This window comes from Tasmannia lanceolata, unplaced genomic scaffold, assembly GCF_043159265.1.
Source record: "Tasmannia lanceolata isolate RefF3 unplaced genomic scaffold, GAP_Taslan_0.1 ptg000004l, whole genome shotgun sequence".
NCBI lineage: Eukaryota > Viridiplantae > Streptophyta > Magnoliopsida > Canellales > Winteraceae > Tasmannia > Tasmannia lanceolata.
The window spans coordinates 1003057-1021240 of NW_027518681.1; the positions used below are offsets into that span (position 1 = coordinate 1003057).

The 18184-nt window shown below is 39.4% G+C and overlaps 1 protein-coding gene across 1 annotated transcript in view; it reads right to left on the reverse strand.

Moving 5' to 3' along the window:
- Positions 1-17410, reverse strand: part of LOC143875999 (uncharacterized) — a 76790-nt gene extending 59380 nt beyond the window's left edge. Inside the window, exons 1-2 of the mRNA XM_077377595.1 lie at positions 17134-17410; positions 2278-2467 (exon numbers count right to left, since the gene is read on the reverse strand). Of these exons, the coding sequence (XP_077233710.1) occupies positions 2278-2467; positions 17134-17312 (369 nt within the window). The 5' untranslated portion in view covers positions 17313-17410. The remainder of the gene's footprint in view (positions 1-2277; positions 2468-17133) is intronic.
- Between the last annotated feature and the right edge of the window lie 774 nt (positions 17411-18184).

An 18184-nucleotide genomic window follows, 5' to 3' on the forward strand; every position in this document is an offset into this window, starting at 1 on the left:
AAAAATCAGCTCCATAGGATCATCCTAACCCATCCAAAAGTGGAGGGCAAAATGGACAAACACCGTTTGCCACAAATCTGCCCATTTTTGCCCTCCGCTTTTGGAGGGGTTAGGATGATCCAATGGAGTTGATTTTTGGTACACACCCTATCAATGATGGGGCCTTGCAAATGTATGGTTTGGATCACCACAAAAAATGTGGGACCCATGTGTTTGGGCCCTCAAGCTCATATAAGCTATATGAGCTTCAAGCTCACAATCATTTTCCTCTCTCTCTCTCTCTCTATATATATATATATATATATAGACACACACACACACACACACACACACACACACATGTGTGTGTGTGTGCACGCGCGCGTAAGCCAAGCAGGGTTACAAGAATGACAAGAATACCCTTATGAGGGAATGTAATTGCATAATTATTCTTAACACTCCTCTTCAACTTGGAGTGTATATATCATGCATTCTCAGCTTGGTACACAAATCACTCAACCTTACTCTACTCATAGGTTTAGTGAACATGTAGGGGGTGCGAATCGAGAATGTAGGGGGTGCGAGAATTTAGTGGGGGGCGAAGCTAGAATTTAGTGGGGGTGCGAAGCTGGAATTTAGTGGTGAGAATCTGGAATTTAGGAGGGGGGTTGCGAATCTGGAAATGGGTTTTCGTAATAGGGTTTGGGGTTTCCAGAATAGGGTTTCTATTAAAGGGTTACGCTAAGTCGGTAATAGGGTTGAGGGATGGGATGGGGTTATATGAGTGAAGGTAGGTGAGGGGTTTAATGGGCAAGATGGCTTGGGTTTAAAGGAGTGAGGGGTTTAATAGAATAGGGTTTAATGGGCAGGATGGGATGGGGTTACGGGAGTGAGGGTAGGTGAGGGATTTAATGGAAGGGAGGTGGGAAAAGAAGAAGTTAGGGTAGTGTTTTACGGCAACAAGGAGGGTGGAGAAGGAGAAGGAGAAGATGATGCCTCCCTCTCTTTTTTCTTTTTTTTTATTGTCCTTCCTTGTGTTCCTCCTTCAACCCAAGATCAGCTCTGATGCCATGTTGAACCTAACATAGTATACAAGATGAAGAGAAGGGAGAAGAAGAGAGTCTCCTTAGGAGAGCTCCCATGTATTATGGCATATATATACATGTGCAAATAGGGTTACATGAACAAAGACCAAAATACCCTCTAACACAGAGGATGCAAAAGAAATGATCTTACAAGTATGTACCGAAGTTGATTCAAATATTGTCATCAATTAGCTAATAAAAGTTTCCAACCTCCTTGGTGTTCACTAATTTGTTTGGAGAAATGGTGGTTATCTCCACAGCTCTTTCTAACTACATTGTTTCTCACATCCACCATGACGGAAATCCTAAGGTTGTTTCTTTAGCAAGATTTTGGAAATTGCATTATGAAAACATTATTTGGCATCATATGCATATTTTTAGATGATGCCTATAGAACCTTTTTTTCCTTCATTCCTAACCCACCTCATTTTAAAGATCGATTGGTTGGGAGAGAGGGAAAATAGAGACATTGTGGCGAGATGGAGAAGAATTGCACCACCCTCGCTATCGATCTGGAACAGAACCGGAATGCTATCACTACTTTGACGGTGGTTATCACTACTTTGACAGCACCACCCCAAGCTTGGGGTCCTCCTTTGAGTGTGGCCCTCTCTCTTCTTCTTTGCACCATAATTAACAGCACTGGTATTTAAAACTTGCACATGGACAATAACTCGGTCATGGTAAAAAGGATTCGACTCGGACGAGTCAATGATTGACACAGTCAAATTCTTACTAAATTGGGCAAGCCAAAAGTGTTTTGATTGGCTATGTAGGGAAACACTAAAGACTCGGAGGAGAATCCAGCCCCGATAAAAAAGAGTCATCTTGGGCAAGTCTAGAATTGATTCGAATAGCTTTTCAAATGTGAACAACACCACACATTTGAAAACTATAACCACCCTTCTAACATTCAAAAGAAAAAATGAAAGGAACTAGCTCCTACGAATGTGCTCAAGACATTTTAAGATTTCAATATTTAACATGCACTTCAATGTTCCATTCTACATTTCCACACATTCATCAGTAAACTTAGTAATTTATAAAGAATTTTTTCCTTGAACCTATGATCACTCCATGCAACACGTTTATAAAAAAATTAATTCAAAACCAAAGAATTGATTCCTGCAAGCATTTCCACTATTGTTATCAAATGAAAAAAAAAATTTGATTAAAGTGAAACCACCTTCTCAAGGAATAGAATAGTGTATACCTGGGCAAGAATGATACTATCTTTATCCAGCAATAAATGTGTGTAAGAAACCGGAGAATGATACAACTGCACATTCAAAGGATCAACAAATTTAAACTGCTGCAACGCAGTACGCCTAGCCAAATAGGCTTCCCTAACTTCTGAGATTTGTGAAAAACTAGAAGATGTACATTGCTGTGGCCAATTCTCTCTGTAGAATTCATTGGAAATACATAAGAATATGATGTAGATTCGAGAAACTAAATAATCATTAACCCCCAAATAAAAGCTACATGTTTGAGCATTTGTTATCAATTATAATCCCCATACATCTTCAAGCAATAGTAAATGGGATCCCAATATGGCTAAGTAGATTTGATTTTCATATCATGGAGGGCCTAACATGACATAAATTAATTAATCGCAATTTGCAACAAGTGTTGAAATAATACATCAACTCAATCACAAAATTACATGTAATACGGAGAGTACATAGTGACACCATGGAGAAGCAAGAGGCCAAGTAAAATTTAAAATATTTCCATATCATTGAGGGCCTAACTTGACATTAATTAATTAATCACAATTTGCAACAAGTGATGAAATAATACATCAACTCAATCACAAATTTACATGTAATACGAAGAGTACATAGTAACACCATGTAGAAGCAAGAGGCCAAATAAAATATGTTAATGGATGACATCTATGATAGTCATCAAGAATAGTAAATGAGAAGAATATCCCCAACTACTTTAATAAACAACCATCAACCATCCTAACATGAAAATTGATGTTAATCGACCCTATAAACAACTCAATAATAAAGGAAAGAAGAGAGAATTAGGGAGAAGAGGAAGACAGTTCATGGGTTTAAAGTAAAATCCAAAGAACCTTGTGCTTATTATATGGACGAAAATTACAAATAAAGGTTTCATTTTCAATATTCAAGAGTCACTATTCACATCGATGTGACACGTCATACGTGAAAGTTCTCATATAATGCAAAATATATCAAAAAAATGAACTGACAAAATGTAAATGGCCCATAATTCACCATAGATATAACTCATATTACTTTAAAACAAAAAAGTCTTGGGGAAAAATCATGTTCAAAAAGCAATTCATCATTTCTCTGTTCAAAACACTTTATTAAGTACATCACAAAATATATAGAAATAGCCTTATCTACATACACATTAATAGATATTAGAAAAGAAGGGAATTAACATGCATCCCTATGACAACAAACAATAGTTGTCAATTTTGTTCCAAATATGGCAACATTTCCAAAAAATCCCATTCCTGCAAGGAACTTGGAACAAAAAATGTATCAAATGAACTGCCATTAGTTTTGGTATGTTCAGGTCATTCCGGTTAGTTCTTTTTTGTATTTTTACAGCATTTGGACCATTTTGCTTAGAAAGTTAGATGTCCTGATGGGCATTTAGTTGAAAACCATTCCTAATCAAATTGGGGCCAGGGTGGAGGTGGGGTGAGTGTGTGTGAGGGTATCAATTTCAAAAACGTTTCTTCAGGGTAGATTGTGGGGATGGTACTTAGATTATGTTGATTTCATATGGATGTTAATATGGTATTAATAAAGGGTAGGGCAAGTAAACAAGTGATTGTCTTTTTCTTGCGCTTTCTATGTTATGTTTTTCCACTTTTCCAAGGTTTACAATCTCTAAAATTTGTGTTCCTTCTTTCACAGAAAGAACAATGAACAGGTGGAACACTGAAATATTCCACCAAGGAACAAAAATGTAATGCCCCCCAAAACAAAATTGATAATAACACCCACCTAAGCAAAATTGACAAGACTCTCAAAGTCCCCCATGGTGGAATACAGATGTCAATAATGCTTAGCTTCGATAAACAAATGAAGATTTTCCAAGTGCTTTGGCAAAATATTTGCAAGCTGATCCAATAATTTAGCATATAAGCTAACAGTCTCTTTCGGTCACCTTCTCCTTAATAAAGTGAAACTAATGTAATTCAAACCCATATCATGCAATAACATAAACGAAAACGCAAAGAATAAACAGAGAGAAGCAAAGGATCAAATGTGCCAAAATGGAAGCAAAGTTGCAGCACTACCCGACCTACAGTTGTTGCCACCATTACATTGACATTGTTGTTAGAGATCAATCAAGAGCTACCTTGTTATTTTTTTCTCTTGTTATCTCCTTACAGGTATATTTTTTGTCATTGTAAATTATTTCTTGATAAAGATTCTTAAGAATAGGAGGTCGACTAACTTGACTGCCTATTCAACATTTCTCCTTATATCTTCTTCAATCATCCTCTTACCATTTCTCTAGCATTCCTTCTTTTCTTTCAAGTTCGTATCAGAACAAGAGACATATTCCTCTCTACTAAAATACTGCTGTGATTTGGGGATCTACAACTCAACTCAACTAAGCCTTTGTTCCAAACTAGTTGGGGTCGGCTAATGAATCCTTTAGAAAAAATTCATTAAGAAAGTGAAAGGATCTACCCGGCTCAAATTGACTAAGTCTAATCATGACACTAGTTGGGTTTGTCCATATCAATCATTTTCTTCCATTCTCTCCCATCCAAGGTCATGTTCTCTGTTATGTTCCTAGCCCTCAAGTCTTTCCTCACTGTTTCTAACCAAGTTGTTTTTGGTCTGCCCCTACCTCTTTTTACTGCATCAACTTGGCACGAGTCACTTCTTCTCACTGGAGCATCCAAAGGCCTACGTTGGATGTGCCCAAACCATCTTAAGCGATGCTCTCTCATCTTCTCCTCAATTGATGCCACCCCTACCTTTATACAGATGTCTTCATTTTTAATTCAATCTAACCTTGTGTGGCCGCAAATCCATCTAAGCATTCGCATCTCTGCTACACTCATTTTATGCACATGCTGCTTCTTGGTGGGCTAACATTCTGAGCCGTACAACATGGCTGGCCTCATAGCTGTCTATAAGACTTTCCCTTCAACTTGGTAGGTATTTTACTGTCGCACAGAACCCCTGAAGCATGCTTCCACTTCAACCAACCTGCTCTTATTATGTGGTTAACATCCTCTTCAATCTCTCCTTCCTTATGTAGGATTGAACCAAGAAAAGGAAGAAATCGTGCCACTTAAGAAAAGGAGATAGACTAACTTGGCTGCGTATTAAAATTTTCCCCTTATATTCTTCAATCGTCCTCTTACCATTTCTCTTGCTTTCCTTCTTTTCTTTCAAGTTCGTATCAGAACAAGACATATATCATTCTGCTAAAATACTGCTCTGCTTAGGGGGTATAACAATCCAAGAGAGGAAATAATGTCAGCGGCATCAGTAGATGTCAGCTAGCAACTACTAACCTAGAATCAAGTGTTCCTTTCAATAGATACTGGACTGGAGATATTTACAGTTTTTTTTTTTTTTTAAGTTCATCTCATTAGTGTTTTCAGTCTAGACTGATTTTTATGTTTGGGTTTCGAGTTGCTTAGATTTGCATGTATGCAATGTTTTTTTTTTTGAAATTTGAAATTTGACAATATATTTATAATATGAGAATTACATTGGGACCAGAGGTCCCAACTAGCATTTACATAGTATGATGAGTCAAGAGTATACTCTTGACCTAAAGATAAAAGCGAAAAGGACAATTCTTAGTTACATCATGACAAGCTTGATCTGACAAAATTCCTAATCAGGAAGCCTCCAGATACACCTCTGAAAGTTCTCCTCTCCCACCTCCTGAGGGCAAGAATGCTCCAGATACACAAAGCGAATGACCCTAAAGTCTCTCAATCCAAGGGGAATCAACTTCCAAGCGAATGCTCCACAGCTTCCAATTAAAGCTTCGCATTGAGTTTTGAGGGAGTTGCAGCAAATTATTTACATTTGTTTGGCTACCCCATGTGCTATGTTCTTAACTTTTTTAAGAACTTGATACTAGGACCATTGTTGTATTGAAAAACTGTTTTGAAAATAGTGGATCCTTGGATGTGTTTGGACTCATTTTAAGTCTCAGATTCAGTCTGGAAATTTTTTGCAGATTTGCTAAGCCGTGTAGTATGTGCGGTGGCTGAGAATATATCATCTTCAAGCACTGACTAACCATATTATTAGAAATATTGCTATTATTGCAATTAGGAGCCACCAAGCGCATCGTGGTGCTTTCACACTAAGTTGCATCATGTTAAAATAGAGTTTTCAACCAATTGCATCATGATGAGATTTTGACCACTTTCTCCACTCATTTTCATTTTTACGAGCTTCTGCTATTTTTAAATCTTACAAGGGATAGGGTTTTGAAGCACGGTAAAAGAATCTACATACACAAATCAAAGAAAGGGCGATTGTCTCTTCTTCATATTCTCCGTAGCTAAAGTTAAAACAAGGAAGAAATCTTGGAGGAGACCACCCAAGACGAAGGATTTGGTGCAGAGAAGAAAGAAGTATAAGAGGAGACGAAGGGAAGAACAAAAGGAGGGAAGGAATTTGTGAGTATGGTTTCAAATTTTGGTTTCGGAATGCGTTTCGCTCCTCACCGAAACCAAAATTTCGGCCGAAATTTTGAAATTTCGGTTTGGCCGAAATCCAACGAAATAAAAAATACAATTATTTTATCCCGTACAAAATTTCGGTAACTTCAGCTGAAATTTCAGGAAAATATTAAATAATGATTAAAATCCGGATTTTTTGGTGAAATTCCTAAAAATTTGGACTGGGATTTCGGGAAAAAGAAAATTTCGACCAAAATTTTGAAATTGCGGTCAAAATAAAGTAAGGTTTCGGGTATTACAGATTTCGATTTCGGTATTGACCGAAATCCGAAATTTTGGATTTCGGTCGAAATTTAAAACCATGCTTGTGAGGCATGAAGTGAGAACCCCACAAACCCTATGAATCTCTTATATAAGTAGTTGCATGATTATAACAAAACATCTTCCTCGGCTTTTTAATCTCAAAACTCATTTCTTACGTATGGGTCTTTAACCACATCAGCTAACATGTAGTGTGAGTCACCACACAATACTATAGCTCTGCACTAGAGCACGCTACTTCTTGCTCTTCCAAGTAACTGATTCTCTCCAATAAAGGTATAATACCCAAAAGCTGATAATCTATCAAAAAAGGATCATATCCAATAAGCATCAAAAACTTCTTACACTAAAGTGGTCATCGTTTTTTAAATCCTTTACATGGTGCACCATTTAGGTATATCAAAAATTCATTAAACTGCGTCTAAATGATCAATTGTAAAAGCATTCATAAACTCAACTCAACTCAACAAAGCCTTTGTCCCAAGCTAGTTGGGGTCGGCTAAATGAATCCTTTAGAAAAAAAATTCATGAAGAAGGTAAAAGAGATCTACCAGGCTCTAATCCTGGTTCTAGTCGGGTTCTTCTACGTGGATCATTTTCTTCCATTCTATCCTATCCAAGGTTATGTTCTCTGTTATGTTCCTAGCTATCAAGTCTTCCTCACTGTTTCTACCCACGTTATTTTCGGTCTACCCCTACCTCTTTTTACTCCCTCAATTTGGCACGAGTCACCTCTTCTCACCAGAGCATCCAAAGGCCTACGTTGGATATGTCCAAACCATCTTAAGCGGTGCTCTCTCATCTTCCCCTCATTTTTAATTCTATCTAACCTTGTGTGGCCACACATCCATCTAAGCATTCGCATCTCCGCTACACTCATCTTATGCTGCTTTTTGGTGGCCCAATATTCTGAGCCGTACATCATGGCTGGCCTCACGGCTGTCTTATAAAACTTTCCCTTCAACTTGGTAGGGATTTTACAGTCGCACAGAACTCCTGAGGCAAGCTTCCACTTGAACCAACCTGCTCTTCTTCTATGGTTAACATCCTCTTCAATCTCTCCTTCCTTATGTAGAATTGAACCAAGATATCGAAATATATCCCTCTTAGGTACCTCCTGTCCACTCATATTTACTACGTCATCGTGCCGCCTCCTTACATTACTAAAGTTGCATTCCATATATTCTGTCTTAGTCCTACTCGGTCTAAAACCTTTAGATTCGAAAGTAGTTCTCCATAACTCTAATTTAGCATTAACTCCTGCTTTGGTTTCGTCGATTAATACTATATCATCTACAAATAACATACACCACGGCACCTCATCCTGGATACCCTCCGTAAGCTCATCCATAACTAGCGTAAAAAGATAAGGGCTTAGAGCTGATCCTTGGTGCAGTCCTATTGTAATTGGAAACTCACTAGACGACCGAAACCGAAATGAAACGACTGAAATGTTTTCGTTTTCATCCCCATTGAAACCATAACCGAAACGACTGAAATGCATAAACCAAAATCACAAGTGTAATAGTTGTAGACTGAATCAGTATATATTACGTAATTAAATTTAGAGTATAGAGCAACCTGTTGAGGATCAAGGCTATAGGGTTGACAGCAAGAGCAAAGAGGTTAGGGAAGGACTTGGCTAAAGAGTTTCCACATCAGTTAACCAACCATAAGGAAGTATCTGCACCACTTCAACACAAAACGATTACAAAACCAAATGTGCAAGGAAAACAAATATCAGCACCAGTTCCACCGGCCTTAGGCTGGCACACTGTCTTCCAATTGATCAAATGCACTTTCTGGTATGTAGTGTCATCATTCCATAACACGTTATGGAATATATCATTTAACAAGTAACTGAGTCTTCAATCTATCAACAATTCCATCAGGAAGATGCTTAGCAATTTAAACTCATCTACAAACAATGGCACGTTTCTTGAAAGTATTTTAAATAGATCCCACGTGTGATTTGTATAGGAGCAGTCATTTCATTATCAATAGCCTTCATCCATTATGAGAAAAGCGACTCTTGGCCCGTACTACACATAGCAACAAAAGAAAAGGACACTTCAAAACTTTTGATTTTCAAAAAAAACACTACAAAACTTTTGTAGGTTGGAGACAAATCATTAAAGGATCTCGTTCGGATCGCCCGTTTTTATAGGCCTTTCTTTGACCATGAGATCGACTTCGTGGCAGCTAAGATGCCGTGATCAGATTTTGAGATCTTTAGTCAAATTGGTAATGATCTAAGACTTTGGACTTGGAACTTTGATGGGGTGTTTTCTGCAAGATCTTTTTTCATCCAACATCAACCACGACTAACACTATCGCCTGCTAGGCGCACCTGGTTGAGCACGGCTCCATTTAGGGTTTGTGCTTTTTTGTTGGACTGATTGCCTAGACAAAATCTTGATGACTAATCATGTGAACATTAGATGCAGGGATATGTACTATCTTTGCAATTTGTGCGGGTTGGAGGAAGAGACGGCCGACCATTTGTTCATCCAATGTAGCTTCATGAGGGTGATCCGGGCCTTCATCTTTGATCTATTCGGGATGAGTTGTATCATGCCCTCTCATATGGCCGATCCTTTCGAAGGCTGGTTTTTTGCTCCTTAGCCGACTCGAAGGCAAAAGTTGTGGAGCCTCTCTCTTTTTACAACTTTTGCAGGTAATATCGAAGGAAAGGAACCGCAGGATTTTCAAGGGCACCCGCATGAATGTCTGTCAGGTTCAACAGCAGATCTTTTCCATTGTTGTTCAGTGGGCAACATTTATCCCAGCTTTAGAGTTTCTGAGTCATCCATCAGCCATTCTTGGAACAAGATTAGAGAGATTGCAACATATCTACCTCAAAGACCTTTGTTTCATTGGTCTCCTTTGGTACCAAGGTTCCTAAAACTTAATTTTGAAGATTCGAGCCTTGGAAATCCTGTTCCTACTAGTTTCGGTGGGCTTCTTTGTGATGTGAATTATGAGGGTAAGGGGGCTTACTCGGGCCCGATTGGTTTAGTTGACTGCAATGAGGCAGAAATTCTAGCGCCCCTTCACCGTATTTATCTTGTGGACCATACGCTTCTCGACTCTTCAGTAGTAGAGGGATATTCTCTCAATGTTATCAGATGGGTTAAAGATCGGAAGGGTTTTCTATGGCAGTTCTCATACGAGATCACGGAGATGCTGGTCTTGATTGAGGGTGATGCGACTTCCTTTCATCATGTTTATCAGTCTCCTAACAATGAGGCGGATGCTTTGGCCCGTAGTAGGATTGGGTGAGAAGTGGCTGATCATCTTCCTTATTGAGAGCCTTGTGTGTTCATTCTTTTTTCTAATGGTCCTTGTGTGTTTATTCCCTTTTGCTTTGTTTTAAGTTGTTGTGGTTTTCGTCTCTTGGATCTGCTCAATCTAGAGTTTTTGTCGTTTTCCTAGTTTTTTCTAATATTAATTCGCCATTAAAAAAACTAGATGTATTTTCGAACAATCACCATATAGTTTTTTTATGATCTTCAGAAAGACCCCTACAATATACACAACTAAGTAGGTCAAAATAAGTAGTAATTATGCCAAATGTAATTTGCCTAGGGATCTCTCCCTTTTATGATTTCACTTAACCACTCCACAGAAGCTAGGGTAAACTTTACCTGCCATTCATCACCGAAAATCCTTGCCCTCCATCACCAAAAATTCAACAACTCGTACTCCCAACAACAAGTTCCTTCGGCTAAGGGCACTTTCCACCTTATTCTATGCGCCAACTTCATGTCAAATCAAAAATTATATTCTTGGATAAATGAGATTTTTGCGTGTCTTGTTATCTCTGTTCAGAGTTGATGAAGTGTAATGTGGCATGCTATAAATACGATAAAAGTTCCTGACAGACCAGGTAGTCTCGATTCCAGTGTAAGGACTTGTATCAATGCATTCAGCTCTACATCATAGGTGGGATAGTTCTTCTTGGCTGCTGAAAGCTGCTCCCAAAAGGCAGCTCTGGAGTTTCCATCCTATATGCCAGCACTAGACACTCAAAGATCTTTACAAGCCTAGAAGCACAACACAGTGGCATTGATAATTTCATCCGTGATCTATTGAAAGGAAACCTCAGCTTCTAGCATCCACAAGTACTTCAAGTTTCAATAGTCTGGCTAAGGGAATTCCTAGCAAGGGATTTTCCTAAAGCGTCAGGAAAGGAACTCCTAGCTGATACTGAGAATTGGGCTTGTCCTGGAGCAACGTGCAAAATATTCAAAGACAGCAAATGTGCAATGAATTTAACCGCAAACCCAGTGTACCATGAAAAGAATGTTGAATGGGAGTGTTAGAAGGGCATTTTGGTTGTTCTGCTGGTTGTTCTGCCTTCTACTACTTCTCTGTGGGTTGATATCCCGCATTCTCTGTGCATTGTGTGTACATGGCTGCATCTATTGGTTCCTCTTTGATGCATATCCCTACCGTTCAATGACGTCCATAAAGTTGGACGGCTCTAATTATCCTCCACGGAGTATGGCGGTGGAAACATTCCTTCTAGCTCAGGGCGAAGTTGAGTATATTGAACAGGATGCCCCATGTTGACGATAAATCGTATGGCAAGTAGAGACAGGATAATGCTCTTATCAAGACACTTTTGTGGAATAGCATGGAATCGAAAATTGCTGGCCCCATGATGTATCTTCAATCTTCCAAAGATATTTGGAAACATGCATAAACTCTCAATTCCAGGGTGAACAACCTGACTAGGATCTGTGATGTCTGTTTGGAATTCTTAAATCTGAAGCGTGGTGATAAACCGATTTCCGAATTTTATTCTCAGTTGGTGACATTAGGTAAGCAGCATGATATGTATCTGCCCTTCACCATGGATGCCACTGTGTTTGCCAAGCGCCAGGAGGACTTCAGAGTGGTGCAGTCTGGATGCCTTAGGGCCCGACTTTCTTCCTATTCATCAGCAGATTGTGGGCCTTGGATATCTTCCCTCACTTGATGAGGTTTGCTCCCATATCCAGCATTCTATGAGGGTTGAGGTAGCAAGTGACTCGTAGGTCGAGCGCTCTTCTCTCGCTGCGCAGGCTGGTTATGATCGTAGTGGTCGTGGTGGTGGTCCAGGCTGTGGTAGGGCACGACATGATCGTGGGGCTGGTCGCAATTCTGGGAGATTCGGATACAGAGAACAGGGAGCATCATTTCAATAAAAGAGGTATGCTTGGGCCATTGAAGTCCATGTTGAATATTACACATATCAAATCAAGGGTACCACCAGTTCCTTTCCTAATAGGGTCTTCATTAAACACCAATGAAGGAGAAATCATATGAACATCAAGACCAGCTCTCAATGCTATGCACATTAGCTTGAGGGGAGGACTGGGAAGTGCTAAGATAGGTAGTTTTAGGATAAGTGATATACTGTCATCCTGTTTTATCCATGCACTGTGAATTGGCTGGCTTGCATACAGTTGGTTGTTGTTGTTGTTGTTACTCTTATCGGTCGATTTGTATAGAATCCAATTAAAGAAGAATCAACACGATCATTATTCTTCCCATAAGGCTCCTCTAAAGTGTATGGGTTATTAAAGAGATGAATTTCAAATGGCTTTACCTAACACTGTTCTGTTATCACGCAAGTCCACATCACATATCATTTATAATGATTTTCAAATACAAGAAATGTTAGAAATGAGCTAGGGTTAGACAGAGAGGAAGAAGAAGAGGAATAGAGAAGATGGGAAGTCTCCACTAGGGAGCTCCCCATGAATATAATGTATATATAGGCTTAAACTAGGGCAACAATGTACAATGACTACAATACCCCTAACTACTACAAGTAATGTCTAAACTACCCTAATACATTATTCAACACTCCCTCTCAAGCTGAAGTGTATCTATGGAACTCCAACTAGGTATAAAGAAAACTACAAGAAACAACTAAAAATAACAAAAAGTACATAATCTCGTACACACATCTAGCTTGGTATAACACTCCTCAAGCTGGTGTGGTGAATACATAAGGAAAGCATAACAAAAGATAACGGCCACCATGAGTACGGTCGTCGAGATCAACGGCCACCAAAAATGAGCAGCTCCCCCTGAAGTAGCACTACAGGGAGAGCAGTCACAACCGGGTCTCCCCCTGAATGAGAACCTGGCAAATAAATCTAGAACCACGAAGGATCGAACCGTACAACTCTGCAAGGTAATAGCAACGATCCATCAAGCAAAAAGGCACACCAAAGGTGCACACGTGAGCAACAGCGAAGCACCACAAGCAGGAACGTCAGCTAAGGAGCACCACGCCAATAGAAGATAACCACCAATGGGAAAACCATCGGAGACAAGGCCAACGGGGAAACTGTCACCTAGAAAGAAGAAGAGATAGAGAAGATAACCAACCAACTGTTGAGAAAACCCGCTGGGCAATCCGATCCGATCGTGCACAAATTTAACGTAAAAGTAAAATAAACAAACAAGCCACAAGATGAACACCGAGATTTTACGTGGTTCGGCCAAGCCTTCGTCCACGGGCGAGAAACACGATCTTCCACTATGAGAAAAACAAAATACAAGGATTACAATGGATCAATCACAAACCCACAGACCCGCAACCCTTTCCTTGCTTCTCAAACCCAAGACCGTACACAAGAGATAACCTGAGAGATAAATCCGAAAAAGAACCCAAGAGAAAAACCTGAGAAGAAAATGCCACTTCTTGCTTTCTCTTTCTCCCTTTCTCTCTCTTTTTCTCACTCTCCTTAGGGCAGCCGACAGACTCCCAATCTCCTCTTGCCGTTTTCCACACAAGAAACTTGTTATCCCATAGGTTCTAAAGAAAACCTAAAAGCTATTGCTTCCTAACCGGTTACTTGCCTTCCCACCCACACAACACACAGATTGTGTGGGTGGGAAATAAGGCAACTTTCCCAACATCAACGATGAGGAAACCATCGTCCAGTGACAAGGTCTACGGCATGAACATCGTCGCCTGATGATAAAAAGAAAATGAGGAAAAAGATAAATCAGCCAACGATGGATATGGAAGCCATCGCCTGGAAACAAGGTCGACGGCATGGACATCGTCGCCTGAAAATGAGCCGACCAACGATGGGGACACCACCGCCCGGAAAAGACGGGATATGGCATAAAGCCGAGAAGACAGAGACTAATTAAGGAGCACAACAACACTCGCCTTCGAGCGAAACTACATAAGCCCGGAGAAGACAAGAAAAGACAACAAGGAAGACGAAAACAACTACCAAGGGGACGAACGAAGATCATAAAGAGAAGACGATAACACTCCCTCAAGAAAAAACAACATAACAATACTCCCCCAAAAGACAATACGAAGAAAAAGACAACATCAAGAGAAAGCAATAACTCAAAGGAAAACATGACAATACTCCCCTCAAGTTGAAAGTCGAATACCTTTAACTTGCAACGAAAAGCGAAGACAAACAAGGCACCACACCTCTCTCGGACATTTCATCGAACATTTGGTGTGCGCCTTGAAGAAGACAAAGAAACAAAGACAAACAAGGCACTACACCTTTTTTAGACATTTGGGCAAACACCTGGTGTGCACCTTGAAGAACTACATAAAAGAAAGGTATTAAATTTCGGTTTCAGTATCGGTTTCGGCCAGAAATTTCGGCCGAAATCATGTTAAAATATGATAATGATTTCGATTATTTTTTAATTTCAACCGAAATGTCTAAAATTTCGGTGTCAATTTTGGCAATTTCAGTTGAAATTTCAGCTATTTCGGTGAAAATTTCATAAATTTCGGTAGAAATTATAACATTTCGGTGTACATTTTTAAATTTTCAGTGGAAATTTTGTAAAAATGTCCAAAAATGAAATTTCCACAGAAATTTCGGCAAAATCTTGTAAAGAAATGAACTCATCTGAATTTCGTTTCGATTTGTACCGAAACCGAAATATTTCGGCCGAAATTTAGAACCATGCATAAAAAACATAGAAAGCAATACATAGAAGACAATGTAAAGAAAGAGATGGCAATGAAAACAAAGAGATAACATCATCACAAAAAATAAGAGAACCACGAGAAAAATACAAGAAAAATAACACAAGACAACACTCCCCCTCAAGTTGAGGCCGAAGGCCTTCACCTTGCACGAGAAAGGGAGAGAGAGAGAGTTGGGAGAAATGAGTTTGGGGGAGAAATTGAGAGATTTTAGGGTTTTGACAAAAGAAGATGAAATTCCAAGGGTGGTCCCGAGTACTTACTCTAATGGCAACTATGATGAGGAAAAAATTAAGTTGCTAACAAGTTTTAACCTTTTGAAAACTCAAACCCAATTTTGAAGATTAAGAGATCAAAAATGAAAATTAAGCACACGAGTTAAATCCTAAGTGCAATAAAAGAGAGGAGTAAGAGTTAAGAGAGATTGCACCCGAGATTTAAAGTGGTTCGGTCCTCCAACGCGAGGCCTACTCCACTCCACCAACCAAACCCGTTGATGGCTTCACTATTTGATCTTCTTAACTTCGGCGAAGATCGGTGCCGATTACAAATTCCAACTGCCTTTAACCTTGGTGGCAATCTTCACCACGGAGAGTGGGCTACGCTTCTCCTAACACTCGCCCAAATACAATTTCTTGAATAAGAAAGAAAGAAAGAATAAAAAATCCCTCACAAGGGTTTACAACTTTGAAGAAAATGTACAAATTGAACCTAATGATCCAAATCCTAATCTTAGAGGATGAGAGGCATAAACAAGCTTGATTCGCTCTTAGGATGTTCAAGTAGAGTTTTTGAGTGTTAGGATTGATCATTGGGAAGTTTAGAATACCCATATATATAGGAAAAACCAAATATGACCGTTTGGGGGCATTGTGGTAATTCCTGCAAAAATTCCCAACGGCTATAATTCTTACCGTTATAGTGTTCTCGGAGTTCCGAGAATTTCTCTCGGAGTTCCGGGAATACAAACAGAAATTGAAAAATTTCTACTGGACCAAATCTCGGAGCTCCGAGGAATGTCTCGGAGTTCTGAGAAGCCTATCAGCAGCAGATTTTCAATTCTGTTTCTTGGGCTTCCAACTCTACACCAAGTTGGGATTGCTATGAGGGTTCCAAAGTGTTGGAACACCACAAAGACAATCTCTTATACGATTAGGGTGTGTGAGATTAACTTAATTTATGCCTCTAAACACCTAACCTAGGATTGGATCTTATACATTCTAACATGACTTTGATCTTCAATGCGATTCTTCAAGTCTTCATTCGTCTTGGATCTTCGATGTCTTTGGCCTTCCGAATGTGGTCCAATGAGAGTTTCTTGGCCTCAATCCAAGCAATCTTGTCTTAGAACATTTAAGATCTACAACTTAGACACACAAACACATTAGTGACCTTAAATCACTTGTGTATTGAAATCATCAAAAGAAGATGGGAATGCTAAGGTGGGAACCATTGGGCTTACAGAAGAGAAGGGTTTGCCGAGAAACCCAAACTAAAAAAAGAGGGAGAGAAATAAACGTGCAAGAATGAGATGGCGTGAATCTTCTTCTTCTTTTCACCTTCCCTAGGATCTTTGCTCTGATACCATGTTAGAAATGAGCTAGGGTTAGAGAGAGAGGAAGAAGAAGAGGAGTAGAGAAGATGGGAGTGATACCATGTTAGAAATGAGCTAGGGTTAGAGAGAGAGGAAGAAGAAGAGGAGTACAGAAGATGGGAAGTCTCCGCTAGGGTGCTCCTCCTGAATATGACGTATATATAGGCCCAAGTATATATAGGCCCAAACTAGGAAAACAATGTACAATGACTACAATACCTCTAACTAATACAAGTAATGTCTAAACTACCCTAATACATTATTCAACAAGAAGAAACCATTCTATAAAGTTCTAGAAAAAGACGATTAACTCAATGAACCATAACCAAGTTCTCTATAGAGAATTGGGATTAATCTTCCAAAAATGAAATTCAATGTTTACTAAGAAAAATTAAGCAACGATGCCGTGTATATGTGTGACTATGTATATATCCAACCTCGAATTTAAAAATTCCTCGGAAGTTCACAAAAAATCATACTCTTAGTCCAAAAGAGAAAAGGAACATTGAGAGGGCACCTGAACTTGTTACTCCAGATGGAATCAGAATACGCGATTCTTCGGAAGAATTTGCAGGTCATGGCCATGTTGGAGAGATCTTGTAGGCTCAATTTGCTCGCACAGTGAACTAGAGCATCGGGATCAAGATCCATCACTGTTCTCGAAATCTGGTTGTTGTACGATTGCAGAGGATCCATCTGTTTATAAACCCTAGAAATAAGGAAACTTCAGAGAACCCAAAAAAGAACCTGAGAGAGAGAGACTGGGAGAGGGAAGACAATTTATGCGAAAAATACGTGTCTTTAACTCAAATTTTTTTAGGCAAAAAAGAGATTTAATGTGGTGTAAGCCCGTATAGTCCAGTTTCTTTGCAAAAAGTATCGTACTGGATACCCTATAGGATGATCCAAACCGTCCATTTGATGGGCGACAAGGTAGATAGGTTATGCCCAAAAAATTATTTCCAAAGGGTGATCGTAACCCTCCGATCTATTGATGTTTCTATAGTATTTTGTTCCTCTATAGATCGGAGGGTTAGGATCATCCTATGCGAAAGGTTTTTTTTTTTTTTTTGGCACAACCAATTTACGTTGTGGCCTATCAAATGGACGGTTTGGATCATCCTATGGGGTAGGCCGTACACTACTTTTTGAAAAATACTGGACTAAACAGGCTTACACCATATAAAAACTCAAAAATACGAGTGGTTGTGTCACACGGTCACACCACACAAACTAGGGGTGCAAGGTTGGCCCTGTCAGCCCTGACCCGCCCTGAGCCCGAACAAGGTCAAGGCTGGATTTTCCAACCCTGAGGGCGGGTCAGGGTTCATTTTTTTAGACCCTGACTCAGGTCAGGTTGGGTTCTAGGTTAATGCCTCAGGTACCCTGACCCGACCCGACCCTAAGTTTTCTATTATAGAATTGAACCATCTATGCATGTTTCTTTTGCTAATGTTTTCTATTATCTTTGATTGATGTTTCTTTAGCTTATTATTATTAATTGTCTCTGTTGCCCGTCATGTTGTTGAATTCATATTGTCTTATTTTGTTCCCTTTCTCTGTTTATT